This window comes from Elgaria multicarinata, chromosome 6, assembly GCF_023053635.1.
Source record: "Elgaria multicarinata webbii isolate HBS135686 ecotype San Diego chromosome 6, rElgMul1.1.pri, whole genome shotgun sequence".
Classification (NCBI taxonomy): Eukaryota; Metazoa; Chordata; class Lepidosauria; order Squamata; family Anguidae; genus Elgaria; species Elgaria multicarinata.
Window position 1 is genome coordinate 42,309,454 of NC_086176.1, and position 16,682 is coordinate 42,326,135.

General features: G+C 37.0%; 1 protein-coding gene across 1 annotated transcript in view; it reads right to left on the reverse strand.

The window, feature by feature from the left end:
• RIC1 (RIC1 homolog, RAB6A GEF complex partner 1) overlaps nt 1–16,682 on the reverse strand; it is a 62,891-nt gene that overhangs the window by 26,529 nt on the left and 19,680 nt on the right. The window contains exons 4-8 of the mRNA XM_063129277.1: nt 9,077–9,184; nt 6,253–6,395; nt 5,895–6,028; nt 3,702–3,793; nt 1,697–1,785 (exon numbers count right to left, since the gene is read on the reverse strand). Coding sequence (XP_062985347.1) covers nt 1,697–1,785; nt 3,702–3,793; nt 5,895–6,028; nt 6,253–6,395; nt 9,077–9,184 — 566 coding nt within the window. The remainder of the gene's footprint in view (nt 1–1,696; nt 1,786–3,701; nt 3,794–5,894; nt 6,029–6,252; nt 6,396–9,076; nt 9,185–16,682) is intronic.

Genomic DNA, 16,682 nt, shown 5'->3' on the forward strand with positions numbered 1-16,682 from the left:
AGGTCACATAATTATAGCAAGTAAGTGAGAGTGTATATATATATATATGTATATATATGTATATATATATGTATATAATATTTTATATCTATTTCTCAATGTGAAATGATACTGGCTCAGTTCAGACAACACATTAGTCAATGCAGTGTGAAAACTCTACTCAACAGTTGAGCTTTTAGGGGGTACTTCCTGCACATGTTCTAACTCCACCATTTTGTGATTGGGGGTTACTGTAGAGTTGTGTAAAATCCATTGCAATGTTTGATTGACAGTTCCTCCAACCTCTCTACTCCCCTGGTCCTCCCAATGGTATCCCATCAGCCACTGCTGCAAAAAAAACAATCCCAATGGCTCTCCTAGAGCGGCACTCGCTCCTTTCGCTGCTCTTGCCAGGGAACTCTACAGCCAGTGGGAAAAGTCAATGCAACGCAACGAAAAACTTCATGGAGCCCACCATGCAACACAACCGTTGTGCAGAAACTATCCTCTTCTGCATAGAGTATTTCCCAGATGACACATTTCTCAACGGTGGTGTAAAAACTCCACTGTGGAGTTCTAAAACCACTGTTGAGACATGTGTTGTCTGAACTGAGCCACTAAGTAGTGACAACGGTACCCCAACAGCTTCAGTGAAAGAGTTGAACTAGATGATGGAGTGCCGATCCAGTTCTTTTTGGTTGCTAAAATTAATTAGTGGAGCCTTCCCCAACCCAGTATCCTTGAGATGCTTTGAACTACAACTCCCAGAATCCCCAGCCAGCTGTGGCCGGAGGACACTAAGTTGGGCGGCTGAATTAGTGTGTCAGTTTCCAGCGCCTTTGCTTTTCCTTACATTTAAACAATGTAACCGAAGCACATGTCAATATCATTTTATTCCAATAAAGTGAGTACATAATATAACAATTAAACTACATTAAATCTGCTTTATTTCCGCCCCCTCAGATAGTTTAGGTCAAATAAAGGATAAAAGGACAAAAAAATCACATGGGATACTTTTTAGCTTAGTTGTTTACTAAATGCAAGCAAAAGAAATATGCTAAATTAGATTACTCTCTACAGCATCACAAATTTTCCTATGCAAGCAAATTAGCCTAATTTAAAAATTTTCCAAAACCCCCACATCATTAGCGTTTTAGCAAGATTATTCTAATAAAAAATAGTGATTAAAAATAGAGATCTAATAAAAATGTAAAATGTAAAACTGCCCAATCATAGTAAAAAAAAGTGTCAAGAACACTGTGGCCAGGATCTACATAACTTGTTCCATTTACACAAACAAATGCACGGGACATATATGGTGAAATCTTCACCTATCTAGATTACTGGAAATGTGGTACAACCTTAACGATAATGAGCACTAGCATTTGCCACTGTTTGCTATACTTGCTATAGCTATAACTTGCTATACTGAATCAGAATGATCTATATCAAAAAATAAATACAAAATTTAGCAACAATCTTAATGACCCTGCTCAGACAGCACACTAAACCATGGTGGTTAAGCATTTTGAGCTAAATATTATGACTTAGCGTGTCATGTGAACCATGACTTAGCATGTCATGTGAACCATTCCTAACCATGATGGCTACATCACCACAGTTTAAACACGCACACTAACCATTTGCTTGAAAAGGGTTAGCAGACTACCCATAGTTTAGCATGTTTTCTGAACAGGCCCAATGTGATCAGACTTACCAGGATATTGTTTAGGTGTTAGCTCCAGTTTATGAGATAGCTGCATGGCTCCTGTGGAATGATCTATTGTATAAACTTGCACTGAACCACTGGGGGGAAAATACATACTTTATCAAAATTAGACATTTGTATTTTTCAAGTAAAAACAGGCAAGTAAGCATTTAAAAACTAAATCCCAAGCCATAATGTTAGTTCGTGGGCAGTTTTATATTCAAAGAGTAAATAAACTTTCCAATCCTATTTATAACTATATGGAGGTTGGGGAGTTTGAGCCCACTGAGACCCCAATGGGACTTAACTTAAAAATAAGTTCCTATGGAATTCCCTGCCTCTGGAGGTCAGGCAAATGCCAATTTTGTATTCCTTTCCGCACCTCCTGAAAACATCATTGTTCTAGGAAGCCTTTCCTTGAGGACCAGCCATGATTCACTTTGCATTTTGCTTTTTTATATTAAAAAAAATCTATTTTAATGTGTTTTTACTCTGTTTTTATTTTATTTTATCAATTTTGAATGGGGAGCGGTATATAAATATTGTAAATAAATAAATGTAAGTATGCATACAATCAAGTTGTTCATCTCAGCTGATTGCCTTACTATTTATTGATGTATTTCTCGGTTTCTTTACCACTTTCCTCCTCTAAAATGGTGGTGCCCTAACTGGTTAACAGCCCCTAGGAACTCAAATAATAATAGCATTCTTGACTAGCTAAAGTTCCTGAACAATCTTCACAGACAGCACCAGATAAAAGCATGTCTAATAGTGTATGCATGACCATGGCCAGATCTGACTGCTCCAGGAATGGGCAAAGATATACGAAAGCACTCCTGGGCATCCAGAAGCAAAGCCAGCTCAATTTCACATGTCAGCTTCTAATAACCATTATTATCAATCACACTGAAATTCTGGCACACCGAGCTGCAAAGTAGCATTATTAATAAGAGCTGAAATATTCAGCAAGTGTCTACTCTATTGTTTTCAAAGTTTGAGAAAAATGGCATATGGTTTTGCAAGCTGAAAAATACAATAGTAATGCAAACACAATGAACTGTTAATGACTTGTTCTTTTTCAATTGTTCTAGTTAATGCTACCTTGAGATGTAATAAGAAGCACTACTCAACTACAATTGTTATCAGAGAAGGATTTATAATGACTTGAAACCAATCTTGGCTATCATATTGCTTTTTCATTTAATAAATTACTAAGACTTTGCTCATTTTTGAAATTAAGAGTGCCAAATTATTTACCTGCAAGGCTGCTGCAATGGCACTACAACCTTGTTATATCTTACACCAATGTGCTACTACTGGTATACTCTAACCTAAAATTATTTGTTTGCTAGAACTTCTTCAGATTGAATACTGTTAGGATTTCTTATTAACAAGTTGTCTTTAGAACATTCCAATTACCAAAATTGAGAACAGAAGTCTTCCCAATTGAGGGATGAGCTGCATCACTTAACTTTTAAACAATATTTTTGACAGATGCTTTCAACTTTAGGTGAGAGGACAGCAGAGAGGAAAGAGAGTAGATATATCAGGCACGGTGACAAAAGCAAGCTCAGGCATGTACACTTCAGGACAAAATGAGAAATTATATCCTCTAAAATTTGAATTGGAATAATAAAAACATAGTAAGGACAGAAGGCTGCTTAACTAAAACAAAAACAAAAAATCCTTATGCCTGCAAGATCACATCAGATATTTCACATGCATAGACAGTATAAACTGTACAAGGCCAAGATTATCTACATTAAACCACTGATAGCTCAGTGTTTTTCCTAGCCTAGTGATTTACAAAGTGCTTCACTTCATTAACTACATCCCAAGAGATAGTTTCCTCAAGATAGGGCATGTTTTGATTTATATATATATGAACTGTATAATATATCCCTCCAGGAAGATGCCTAACCAGGAATTCAGAACATTTCAGTACAAGTTAAAATGCTGATACCCTACAAAGAAGAAATCAAGTTCATCCCCTTCAGATTCCAAGTTAACTTACTTTGCACATCCAAATGCCATTAATCTGTATTTGTTGTTTACTGCCACACAGGTTCCATCCAAAACATCTTGAGCCCAAACTCCATGGAGCTGCTGCAAGACATATTAAAAAAGAATTGATCCAAGATACTTGTTCAGTCTTGAACAAACTGTGCTATAACTTGAAGCCATGCATACTGTACACTCCCTCTTTAGTTTGGTGCCACCAAGAAGCACAGGGGATGCAGCAAGCATATAAGGTTCTTCCAATGTGAGCCTCAAAACAGGTGAAACCCATATTCCTTATTTAAGACGTTAAAGCCATTATTTTTGACCTACATTTTAAACACGTACATATTATACATATCGGGATGGACTCAGATTGAGATGTGTGTATCAGGGCTGGTGGAAGTAGGATCCCCGCAACCTCCTCCCTATGGCAGCCCCTTCACACACACACACACACACACTGAAATGCTACACCAAAGATCAGGGGACGCTGTCCAATGGAGTAGGTTGTGGTACACAGCAAAGGGGTCCCTGGAAATTGGGTAGAGTTGGGATGAGGAACAGGAATTATTGTTTCCACCAGTCTCATGGCATGCACCTAAATTTGGATCGAGGTCATCATACACAAATGTACAGTATTTGTTTGTGGAAACACCTAATACACCAAGTTCCATTGCATTTAGGGTAGCTTTTTACACTACCCATTTTCCAAGAAGGAAATTATCTCCATTTAAGAAAGTTATAACATGTGAGGAGGCACTTCAGAAATGTTTTTGAGGCTGAGACAACTTTATCCTTCAGTGGGAAAGATATCTATACTTAAAGGCCAATAACTGAAATATTTTCCACATTTGTATTTAAAAATGCAGTTAGCAATTAACAATAATTTACATCAAACAGTGGAATGGCCTGCCGGAGGAGACTCATCAATTTAACAGTCTACTAGCATTCAAGAAAGCTATAAAGACTGATCTCTTCCGGCAGGCCTAACCAGTGGAATTTTAAGATGTTTTTAGGATTTTTTTTAGGATGTTTTTAACAATGTATATTATGTTTTAATTCAGTTTTGTGTATTTTATCGTTTATTGTTGTTCCCCGTCTCGATCAAAATGGAGAGGCGAGTAAGAAATATTATTTTTATTATTATTATCCTGCAATACTTATAAAATCATACTAAAACTAAACATAATTATCAGATTATAATAATAACCATAAAATATAGTGCGACCAAATATAAAATATTACTACTGGGTCTGGGTAGTGCCAGGAGGCATGTTTTTTTAAGTGCAGTATATATTATAAATACTGTACAATAGAGAACAAAATATTTTTGAAGTAATCAATTCACAACAAACAAAATGTAAGAAAATATATATCTAATTTAGGTAGATAACACAGAATGAATGTTAAAAAACTAAGCACTTGTTATAGGACTATTATAATAAGCCTATGCGGCAGGACCTTGCTATTTACTGTTTTACTCTGTACAGCACCATGTACATTGATGGTGCTATATAAATAAATAATAATAAATAATAAATAATATAATCTTAACTGTACATCAGAACATGGTTTATATTTATTCTAATGTCACAATGAGGTATTTTTCTCTTTGGAAATATTCCACTCAGTTATTTACAATGCATTGGTGGGGCCAATAAATTTATAGATAATAACAAAGCTGCCCAGTTCATACTTTCATCGTAGGCTAAACCAGCCATGGTACATGCAGGGCACAATTTGCAAAATCACGTACTGTGCCACGGCATGTTGCATTGTCCAAACCTGGGCGGGAAAGGCTTGTCTGAGAAGGAAACAACCTTCAAATAACCCATGGCCTTTTGTTGGGCTTTTGAGGATTTTTCCCCCCTCAAACAATCCATGCTACCCAGTTTGGATGACACCACAAGCTGTGGCAGGGTGGGTGATTATGTTAAGCGCACCCAGCACACACTGTGGCTTAAACAAACCACCATGGCTTGTTTAGCCTACAATGATCATGCCAACAAGGACAGTGTAAAGAAACTAATTTTGTTATGTAGGTTTTCCTAAAATAATCCTGTCTTCCCCTATACCAGTTTAATCATATGAAATTTCAAGATTTTCCAGTCATAGTTAATTAATAGTCTATAGCAGGTAAGGGGGATGCTCAGTTACAATTTGGGAGATGCAAACAAGCAATTGATGAAGTACTAAGAAATCCTACCTCTGCTGTGAATCCACTTGACATTGGTGTTATAAAACCAACTCTGCCATCATTAAACACAACAGCAAACCCATCAAGAGTAGCACAGTATTCCATATCTCTTATGTGTACATCTTCAAATCCCAAAAAGGAACCTGGGAATGAACAGGGTCACTTATTAAAAGCTGTCATTATCATATTGCAACCCCTTTAAACGAACTATGTCCACTTAATAAAACAGTACAAGTGGGACTCACCACTTATACAGCATTAAAATATATATATTCTTGCCAACTATAAGGGCAGGAAAAACTAAGTTTCTTTGCGTCCACGTACACCCAGATCATCACCTTATGTACAAAAGAGAAATAGGAAATACCTCTAGAAGAATGTAGATCCACAGAAAATGGTACTGTACAGAGGTTTATGGCTTTCCTCCCATTTGTCATGCCATCCCAGTGAATAAGATGGAGCAGACCATCAGCAGTAGCAACAAGTAAATCCTCCAGCATGGACTGTAAACTACAAGAAAGTCACATTACTCACCAGAAACTGAAGACAAAAGAAATGGGTCAACGTACTCAACCTACAAACACTTTTAGGATTTAGTATGTTTTTCATTTCCCCCTCATCCCTTCAACCCCTCAGAGGAGACTCGAAGTGGGGTGTGGGGATTGCTTCTGTCAGCAGAAGGAAATTAGTTGGATTCTGTTTGTCATCTTGAATGTATCTAAGAGCAGACCTTTGGAAATTGCTGTCAGTCTCCCCAATTGTAAGACTGAAACCTGAACATTCCTGTCAACGTTCTTAGTTTTTGACCAATATCTTTTCCTACATACCTTTAGAAGGATAGATTGTAGCCTCAACTTGCCAAAACAAAGCGTAGTGACAGGTATTTTGACCCAAAAGTAGAAAGAGGGAGTTTACTCATTCATAAATTATGTATTATTTATTTAATTTTTACCCCATCTTTCTGGCAAAAGAGGCACAAAAATGTGCAGCAATAAGTAAGCAGCTGACCTTATTGGTGGAAGATAAACACACTGGAACTACAAATGAGTGTACCAGTATGAAATTATATTAATATTATTTTATATTACATTATTATATTTTATTTTATATTAATTATTTTATTTTATACAGGCTAAGCTAAATAAGTATTTCTTCATGACTGTATGTAGCAGTGAGTGAAAAAGAAAAAAGCATGATGGAGGGGAAAAAATCCTGAGAAGTTCAAATGATTTTATGATATAGAATCTATAATGCCGGCAATCTTAATGTTATGTTTTAAAGTTCTTTAAATATTTAAGGGATATTTAAAATAACAAAATCAATTAATATCAGATGTTCCAAGTTTAAAGGAACTACTAAAACCTTCTTTATAATAATGTTTTATTTATTTATTTATTACATGTATGTGCCGCCCCACAGCCAAAGCTCTCTGGGCAGTTTACAAAGGTTAAAAAGATTAGATTAAAAAGACTGAACATTAAAAATCAATATACAAAATTTAAAAACAAAAACAGCTAACATTTAAAACAATTTAAAATTATTCATGTTTCACACAACTTATATAACTATAGTGCTTGGGGGCCTTGAAGTTACTTTGTAATAACTGACAAACAAAACCTGTTGTTGGCACCAATGTTATACTAATTGAAAACTAGTTGGTTCCAAGTGAACCAACAACAGATGAAGGTCTAAGCACATCTTTCTTCATTATTTTGGGTGACTTTCAACAACACCATTTTTCTCCTCAATATATCAAGAATAATGCGTTTCAAGTTCTTCAGATATTTTTCCGCTCAGCTTTTATAGGTTACTGCTGCTCTCTGTTTATATTAATCATCCCTCTTTTAAAAAATGTTTTAGGGTTTGTATTTGTATGTATTTAATTTTTGGTATTGTTTTTATTGTACGTTGCCTTTAGTGTTCACTGAGCAGATACCGTGATCAAAAATATTCTAAATAAACAAATTATCAAGATACTATGAACTTCCAGTGTAAAACACACCTCTGTTGAATGAAGGAAACAATGTTGAGGGTTAAATTCTAATACACTGACTGGAATGAGCTAGCAGCATTTGTTTAAAGCTGTCTGTTTCACAACAACCGAGTTAATAAGCTGATTAATCACAGAGACTGGGACAAGAAAGGAAGTGGCCAATTAAGTGATTAAAGATACAGACAGATTTGCCTGGCAAGAGGTTAGACTAGAACAAGGCTATGTCTTCAATATGCATTCCAGAATCTTCATGATGGAACTGGAAAATACTTTGTCCAATCAATTCTGCATCAGACCTCATTACCAGTAAATACAACACAAGTTAGAAGGGGTAGGTGTTCTCAACTGAGAAATGCTAATCTGAATATTGTTTAAAATTCTGCAATTGGTTTGCATTTGCTGCAACCAAAATTTGGCATCATTCTAGTCAGAGAAATATAATCTTTTGAAAAAGACTTTTCTTTTAATGAATACTGGATATTGCTATGTGTTTTGTTTTGAATGTGTTATTTATCAAAATGTAGTGTTATTTTTGGAGAGAAGACAACTACAGAATGTGTAATACTAGCATCTCTTAAACTGGGTGAACTTCTGGTACATAATTTCCAATGAAAAATCAACAACACCAAATTAGGTAATTAACATTTTGAAATGAAGCAGCACCTTAGTGGCAAAAGCTAATTGCTGCATTTGAAGCAAACACACAACGACCACAAGGGAGTAACCTTATAACAACCCTGTACATATGTATCCCTAAGGCTAAAACATGGCCAACTATCTTAACACTGTCAGAACAGAATTCCTTTGTAGACTGACGCATCTAAAACTGTGTGTGCCCAGATGAAAAGGTAGAAACACTTACATTTGGGGGGCGGGGCGAGAAAGGGACCATGATTCAATGAAAGAGCACATGCTTTGCTCTCAGAAGGTCCCAGATTCAATCTCGGGCACTTTCCACTAAAAGAATCAGGTAAGAGCTGATAGGAAAGACATGTGGCTAAAACCTTGAGATCTGCTACCAGTCAGAGTAGATGGCCAAAGAGTCTGCCCTGGCACAAGGCAGCTTCCTATATTCCTGTTTGACATTATCATACAATCCCATATTCTAGATAACTTGTGCTGCACCTGCTATTTCCTTATTTACTGCTATTTCACGTTCTGCAGTGGCACTGAAAGCAAATGTATACATTTAGCATACCTGGTTATAGATGCTTGCAAATCCAGCACTTGCTTCTTCTCAAGATTTAATGATGGGGCACATTGTTCTTCCTTATAGTGCGGCGTTCCCTTCATATGAGGGCTTCCTCTGAAAAAATGTGTTAGGTACTAAACATTACTATGCTATTTTAGTCAGTTCTTGAAATATAGTTACAGATTCTGACCTGAAGAGAGGCAGTATGATAAAACAAAATATTCTGAATACATAACATAATTCTCATTGTGTTCTTGATAGAAATCTTGGACAGAGAAGGGATAAAGGCACCAATAGTCTAGGCTTCTACTCTTCTCCAATCACAAAAGCAAGCTATGGGAATTGTCAGAGTGTAAAAGTCAACTCTTATCCCAACTTCAACCCCAAAGGGCTATATGCCATAGGATACCCCCACCCCATGCAAGAAGCTAAATTTCTTTGCAAAAGCAAACTTCATTAGAAATGGCAATAAAGTATGATCATTTATACTACAAATCACACATTTCTTGTAAAGCCAAATACACACTTTTCCAGATAGATTATCTTCTGGCTATTCTATATAAAGCAGGTCTCAGTTCATCAACAACAAAGTGTCGCCAATGACCATCAGCAAACTAATCCCTTGATCTGGATAGTAGAGCAGAATGATAAAGATCCAGAGTTTAGTTTATGCTGAGAAAAGTATCACCATACAATCAACAGAAGCCATGTGTTCAATCTGGATGACCTTGAAATTTGATAAGATGACACTACCAGTGAGGAGACTAAACTTTTTAGATTACAGACCAAGGCTGTAATCTAGTTGTAATATATATCCAAGTGGAATATATCCATTTATGTGTTAGAAGTTGCTTTATTGAAAACCTGTAAAATCTGCATTTTACATCTTAATATTTAGCAGTGTTCAGCTTACAATATGGCAACGTCTTCTTCTTTTTTAGAAAACACACACACTGAAGCAGGACTTTCCATGTTACCCTTGGGTTGTTAAAAAGATCCTTCCATGTTAAGTATAAATTATAAACTAGATATCTTCTAGTTTATAAAACAATATTCAACACTAAAGTATGTCACAACTGTCTAGAAACATTCAAATGAAGAAAAACAGTTGCCACAACAATTTAATCTCAGTTCTATTGCATACAACCACTAAAAATATTATATTGTGAGTGTGTCATCTGAACCCAGACACTCTAGGTTATGGGTTAAACAACCTAGGGTTAACCCAAGAACAAATCACTATGGTGTATGAACCGCATCAGAGAGAGGTCGCCTCTGCTGCACTTTGAGCACTGTAGCAGTGGGTTAGATGATGATGATTATGATAGTATTTTTATCCTGCCCTTTAGCCAAAAAGGTTCCCAAAGCGTCTTACAAAGATATTTCTTAGGACAGCCCCTGCCCAAAGGCTTACAATCTAAAAAACATACACAAATGGAAAAAGGAAGGGGGCAGAAGCAAATTTAGGCACTAGATTCTTAGAGCTGGGTTCAGTCCTCCACAGGACACAGTGAGAGGGCATGCAAGCGGACAGAGGTAGCTGCTCAGGCCCTGCCTCTAGGCAGTACTATGAGCCTATTCTATCCTGCCTCAATACCGAGAGAGGGTATAAGAGGGAGAGGAAGTGGGAGCTGCCACTACCTTCTCCTGCTTGCACACTTCTCTTCACCTGTCCTTTTCTCCCAGTGGCAGAATTAAGAGAAGTACATTTCCAGGAGGCTTTCTGGCTATGGAAGGCAGGGGATGGGGGCTACTTTTTTCCTAGCATCTAGTGTAGGGTAGGGGAAAGGAGGAGAGATTGTTATTTACTGATCTATTGTCCAGGTTGGAGGGATATCAGGGCTGCATGCTGCAGTGAGTGCTTCAAACAGGAAAGACAAGCGGTGCACACAGCCTATATGGGAAGGGGCCTCTGCAGGCTACGTGGGGAGACTTTGCGGGCCTGATCTGGACCAAGAGTTTATCACCCATAATGTAATCAATGCAAAGACTACTATGCAAACTCACTGTGGCTTGTTTAAGCCATGGTGATCATGCAATCTGGGTCAATGTATGTCATAATTGCTATAGATTATTGTGGTAGCCAGATTAGCAGTAAATGGATTACATCATTATTATTATTATTATTATTATTATTATTACTACAACATATGCTTAAAGCCATACCACAGTGATTGAGAAGCTACAAACAAACCAATCCTGTTAAGACTGAAAGTGATCATGATATAGTTCAAGATTTCTAAAGTATGGATGCACAATGCTTTTTGAAACATATTCAGCCAAAAATATCCACTGGCACCTCATCTCACTTCAAGTCAGTCACTCTAGTAGCAAATTAAATACAAACTCATCACAGCAGAAGACATTATGTAGGGACAGATACTAACTTCTGAACAAACATGCTTAGGCTACAGGTCTCAGAAAACAGCCTTTTAAAAAAATATTTTGGCTACAGCAAATGACTGAGGGAACTGGAAGCAGTCAAGGTAAGTGGCTGGACCCTCCAGAATACTTTAGAGTACAATCACTTACCTAAGACTGAGAGGAGAACACTGTAAATAGCACCCCATTATCAATGAACCATAAGAGTAAAATTCTGTACTCAAAAAAAGTCACAAAAGCAGCTTTTTCAACACCTTGTTTTCACCTAGTCCTACACCAGTACAAAACACAGAACCAATACACATCTTGCAACATGAAGACTGCATTCTAGCCAGATGCAAAAACAAAACAAAACGCAGAGCCAAAGCCTAAAATGCTTGTGTTGGCATGTATCCTGAAGTCTCCCACAACAATACATCTGGGTGACCTCATTTTAAAGAACTTGACAATCTTGTGACTGGTAACTTGCATGATAGCTTCCGTTGCATAAACTCCAGGTGTCTATTCGAGTAACCAGACAAATCTAGGACTCTCTGCTACTGAAAGCCATCTGCCACTTTGTCATCCAGCCACAAGGTAGCAATGAAGCTGGAACTAGACAAAACATACCACACCATACCTATATTGCCTAAACACCCTGGCCTGGTTTGCACAATTGCCACACCCGACTGTGGCTTATTTAAACCATTTGTTAAACTGTAAACTCCTGTGAACCGCCCAGAGAGCTCCGGCTATTGGGCGGTATAGAAATGTAATAAATAAATAAATAAATAAATAATAAATAAATAAACTCCTATAAATAAGCCATTTCTTATCCTTTCTACCTTAAAATCAGCTTGGACCATCCTGAAACCAACCACTCCTATGCTGTCAGGTTTCAGAGCAATCCACACAGATGCTTTCTGAGTATAAGGCATACAACTGACTGCATCCCAAATATCTGGTAATAATGACGAAATGTGATTTGTCCCACTCATCCTTAACATAAGGCAACAACTGCCAATTGTCAACATGTCAGATAAGTTAGGCACCTTCAGTAGGCAACGGAATAATCACAGATCTTTTCCCAATGTGTACTTAACTAGAATTTAAGTTGGTTTTAACAATAGTGAAAAACAAAACCCAACACTGAAATCACTAAAATATTGGCAGACATTAAAGGAAGGGGATAGGATAACATGTTTGCAAGCTGCCTTAAATACAGAAATGATAAAAAAGGTGGTATTTATATGCCAACATTACTTTCCTCTTCCTCGTTCTCAGTGAATTCCCACCCCCCACACTGCGCACACCACAATTTCAAGTGAGTGGCCTTTATTTCTCCTCTTCGTTGCCCAATCATTATGAACTTGTGCGGGGGCAAGAATTCCTAGTAGGACAAAGGTCATAGAAGGCGGAGGAGATCTTTCTGGGACCAACAGGCTTGAAATGGAGTAGAACAAATGCACCCAAGTTGAAGCACCATCTTGTCCGTACTCCCATTTGTTTGTCTAGCCTAGAAAGCAGCCCCTCCTGAACCTGCCAACCCATGCATGCTGACTTATCGAATAATCATTCCTGCCCTGCTCATAACACACCATACAGCCCCAGGCCCCATTTCACCTACTGACAGGTCCAATTACTGATTTGCCTTCCCAGATAAAATCCTGTATACCTCAAAAAGATCTAAATTTTAAATAAATTCTTAAATTGAAGAGTCTTAACCCTGAAGACACTTCAAATGTCCAAACCTATTTGACATTGTTGTCCAGCAGTTGCCTAAAAGCAGCTGGTTTTTCTGTACAGCTTAGCTTGGAGGGAACCAAGCCAGAATTCAGCCCTGGACAATAATAGTACTGGAATATGTGGGCCAGGAAGTAGCATCCTTCAATCTCTATTCCCCCTATCTTGGCAGCAGCACCTGGGAGAGAGGCATGTGGAATATGCAAGGTGGTCACAAAAATTCAAAGTGTTTAGATCCAACACACATCCTCACAAGCCTGTTTCAGTATTTCTATTGCTTTGACCTTTAAACTATGAATTATGTTGGTGACAGAAGCAGGAAGGAATGCTTAATGTGTGCTGCCACATCAGCAACTACTATACTCCTGTCCAAATACTAAGTTAGCGTAGACACTTCTCAAAGGTGTCTGAAAATGCAGGAGGTAGGTCAAGAAGAAGGTCTCAAGTCTTGTTCCTAGTGAACAAGAAGCTTACTGCAGGCAAATAAGGTCCTAAACTGTTAGAATCACAATTTCTGTAGATGACAACTGGGACATAATGACAATAATCTTAACTGGGATTCTGCATTACAACTGCAACAAGAGCAAAGACATCTCTCCAATCTAACTGAATCCCTATGGATCTTTTCTGAATAAAAATCACTTAAAAAAACCTGAATATACTTATTGTTCATAAGTTTATACATGCATTTTACTTAGCACAAGCATTACACCAAATAAGAAGTTTGCATACTGGCTGCTTACACATTTTAATGCTTTTTTATTAGTTTGCAGTATTATTTTTATTTTGCTTCATTTACTACACTTCAATCAGTTTTCCATCACCATACTAAAAATTGAAGACTGAACTGTGTTCTCTATGCACGCACTTGGGAACAGCATCGCAGAACATGGGCTTAAGGCCAACACTGACCGTGTTCCAAGTTCCACTCTGAAATGGAAGAAAGATTGAGCAGCTGGAGCAGTGCCACTTAATAGTCTTGGCTCCATTCAAATACCAATTCTATTTATTCCTGGGTTTTACTCCAATGAATTGAGTAGAATAGTCTAGCTGAAGAAGTCAATAATCCCTTAAGTCCCAACACTATAACTGCCAGCAAGAATTCTTCATAACACTCCAGTCTGAGGGCTTTTGCAAACAAGCAGCCAAAGCATTCCCCCAACAGGATGTCTGGTTATACACGATACTTTTGCAAATCTCTTTTAAACGGCAGAAGATTTTCATCCCACCTGCATACAACAGATGGGGAAATAGTCTTCTAAGGTATGGTTGGACAGTTGGACTGTTTCCCTCCATCCCTTTTTTAAAAAACATGGGTAGATGTACACTTCAATTCAGCAGTTTAACTTTAATACTTTTTGCAAAAGACTGAACAATACATTCTCAAAATAGCAGGACACTGCTAGAAGGACTGGAAAGAATATCTTTAATTGTGTTTGCTATTTTCTCATACTATTGTCGTACACAGTGCTAACATGACTATACCAATAGACTGGCATGGAAAAGTTGGCTTCCGTTTATTAAAGCTAAAAGGGAAAACCTATAGGTTACGTTTTGAATCACACGGAAATAGCAACTGAGGAAAAAGTCAGTATTTTATGGAGAATTATTTCTTGACACTATAATTTTAATATTATTCCTTTTGTTTAAATAATACTAATGAATTTATGAAACTAGGTTTATTTGCTGGATTTCACTGATTTAAGAAGAGATCCATGATTAAACTATCATTCTTATTCTACTTCTTATTCAAATAAGGGCACTGATAAAAAGTTCTCCACTTATTATAAACTGCTATGGACATATGCAAAACACATTAATTTACTTCCCATTTTAAAGGACAAATATGGGTAATCCTTATGAGAAAGCTGGCCTGATTTGAATGCTGCAGGTGAGTGTTAAAAGAAATTGTTCAATTAAGATTTGATAAGTTGACACCAGTTGCAGTTGTTTACAGTTAAGTGCAATTAAAGTATTCATTAAGTATTCACTCACTTCTTTATTTTATCTACAACACTGTTTCCAAAACCTTTGCCACTGGAGGTACAATTATTTTTTGAAATAAAACTTACACACTCTTACACCTGAGGTTTACTTTTTATACAGTGAAACCTGTATACATGTGCCAATTTTACCTGGGCCCAAAGGAGTTCACTCCCTACGTTTCTGCATGAGTCATTGTTCTGAGTGTGCACAATGAATGGAAACAGGCAAACCAGAGCAGTGTCATAGAAAAGTACAGTGGTTAATCCACTTTCTGCATTGGTGTTTTAATTTTTTGGGAGAGAGTAGCAATTCTCTCATAGCATAGTATTATTATTATTATTATTATTATTTATTTATTTATTTATATAGCACCATCAATGTACATGGTGCTGTACAGAGTAAAACAGTAAATAGCAAGACCCTGCCGCATAGGCTTACATTCTAATAAAATCATAATAAAACAATAAGGAGGGGAAGAGAATGCAAACAGACACAGGGTAGGGTAAGCAGGCACAGGGTAGGGTAAAACTAACAGTATAAAGTCAGGACAAAATCAAGTTTTAAAAGCTTTAGGAAAAAGAAAAGTTTTTAGCTGAGCTTTAAAAGCTGCGGTTGAATTTGTAGTTCTCAAATGTTCTGGAAGAGCGTTCCAGGCATAAGGGGCAGCAGAAAAAAATGGACGAAGCCGAGCAAGGGAAGTAGAGTATAGTAATGTTTGGTGATGACTGACTAGTTTATAGGCAGTATTTTAGAAGAATTATAAGCATAAAATGAGTGTAAATATAATAGACAGCAAGTGATTTTAAAATTCGTATTTAAGGGAATTAAAAGCATTCTAAAAATGTTTGAGCAAAAGTTTATTCAATTATGTCCTGGTGGACCATGTTTGTCTTCCCTGCAATTAGAGTCTAAAAGCATGTGATGAAGGAGTCAAAACCTGGCCCTTGCTCTATTTGCAAGGCATTTATTGAACAGGGTAGGGCAAGCAGATCCTATCACATAAAAACATTATTTAAAACATTTATATTCTTCCTTTCAAGCAATATAGAACTGCAAGACAGCTTACAAAAAATGTGCACAGTCCGTTACAATGAAAACAGAAAGAAGAGCAGCCAACAAATCGCCAACAGATTATATGTAAGGAACTCAACACAAGTTAAATGTTTCCAAAAGCTTGGGCAAATAAAAAGTTTTAAATTGGAACCTAAAAGAGATCTAATAAATATGCCTTAGGGGTATATTCTAAAAGCTGGATGCCACGGCAGAAAAGGCCCTGAACCTGTAGCTATCCATATTACCTTTGAATGTGGCAGCACTGGAAGCAGAGTCACAAGGGAAAATATTTAAAGCCTTAGTGAGTCTTTTCAAGAAATATCAAACACTAGGATATCTACAGATCCTAGTTAAAACAACACAGGGTAATATGCAAAGTAAAAGGCTTCTCAATAAAGCAGTGACGTGGGTTTTTTTAAATTCCTGTAACAAGGCAGGAATTAACACCATTGCATTAAATAAAACTTGC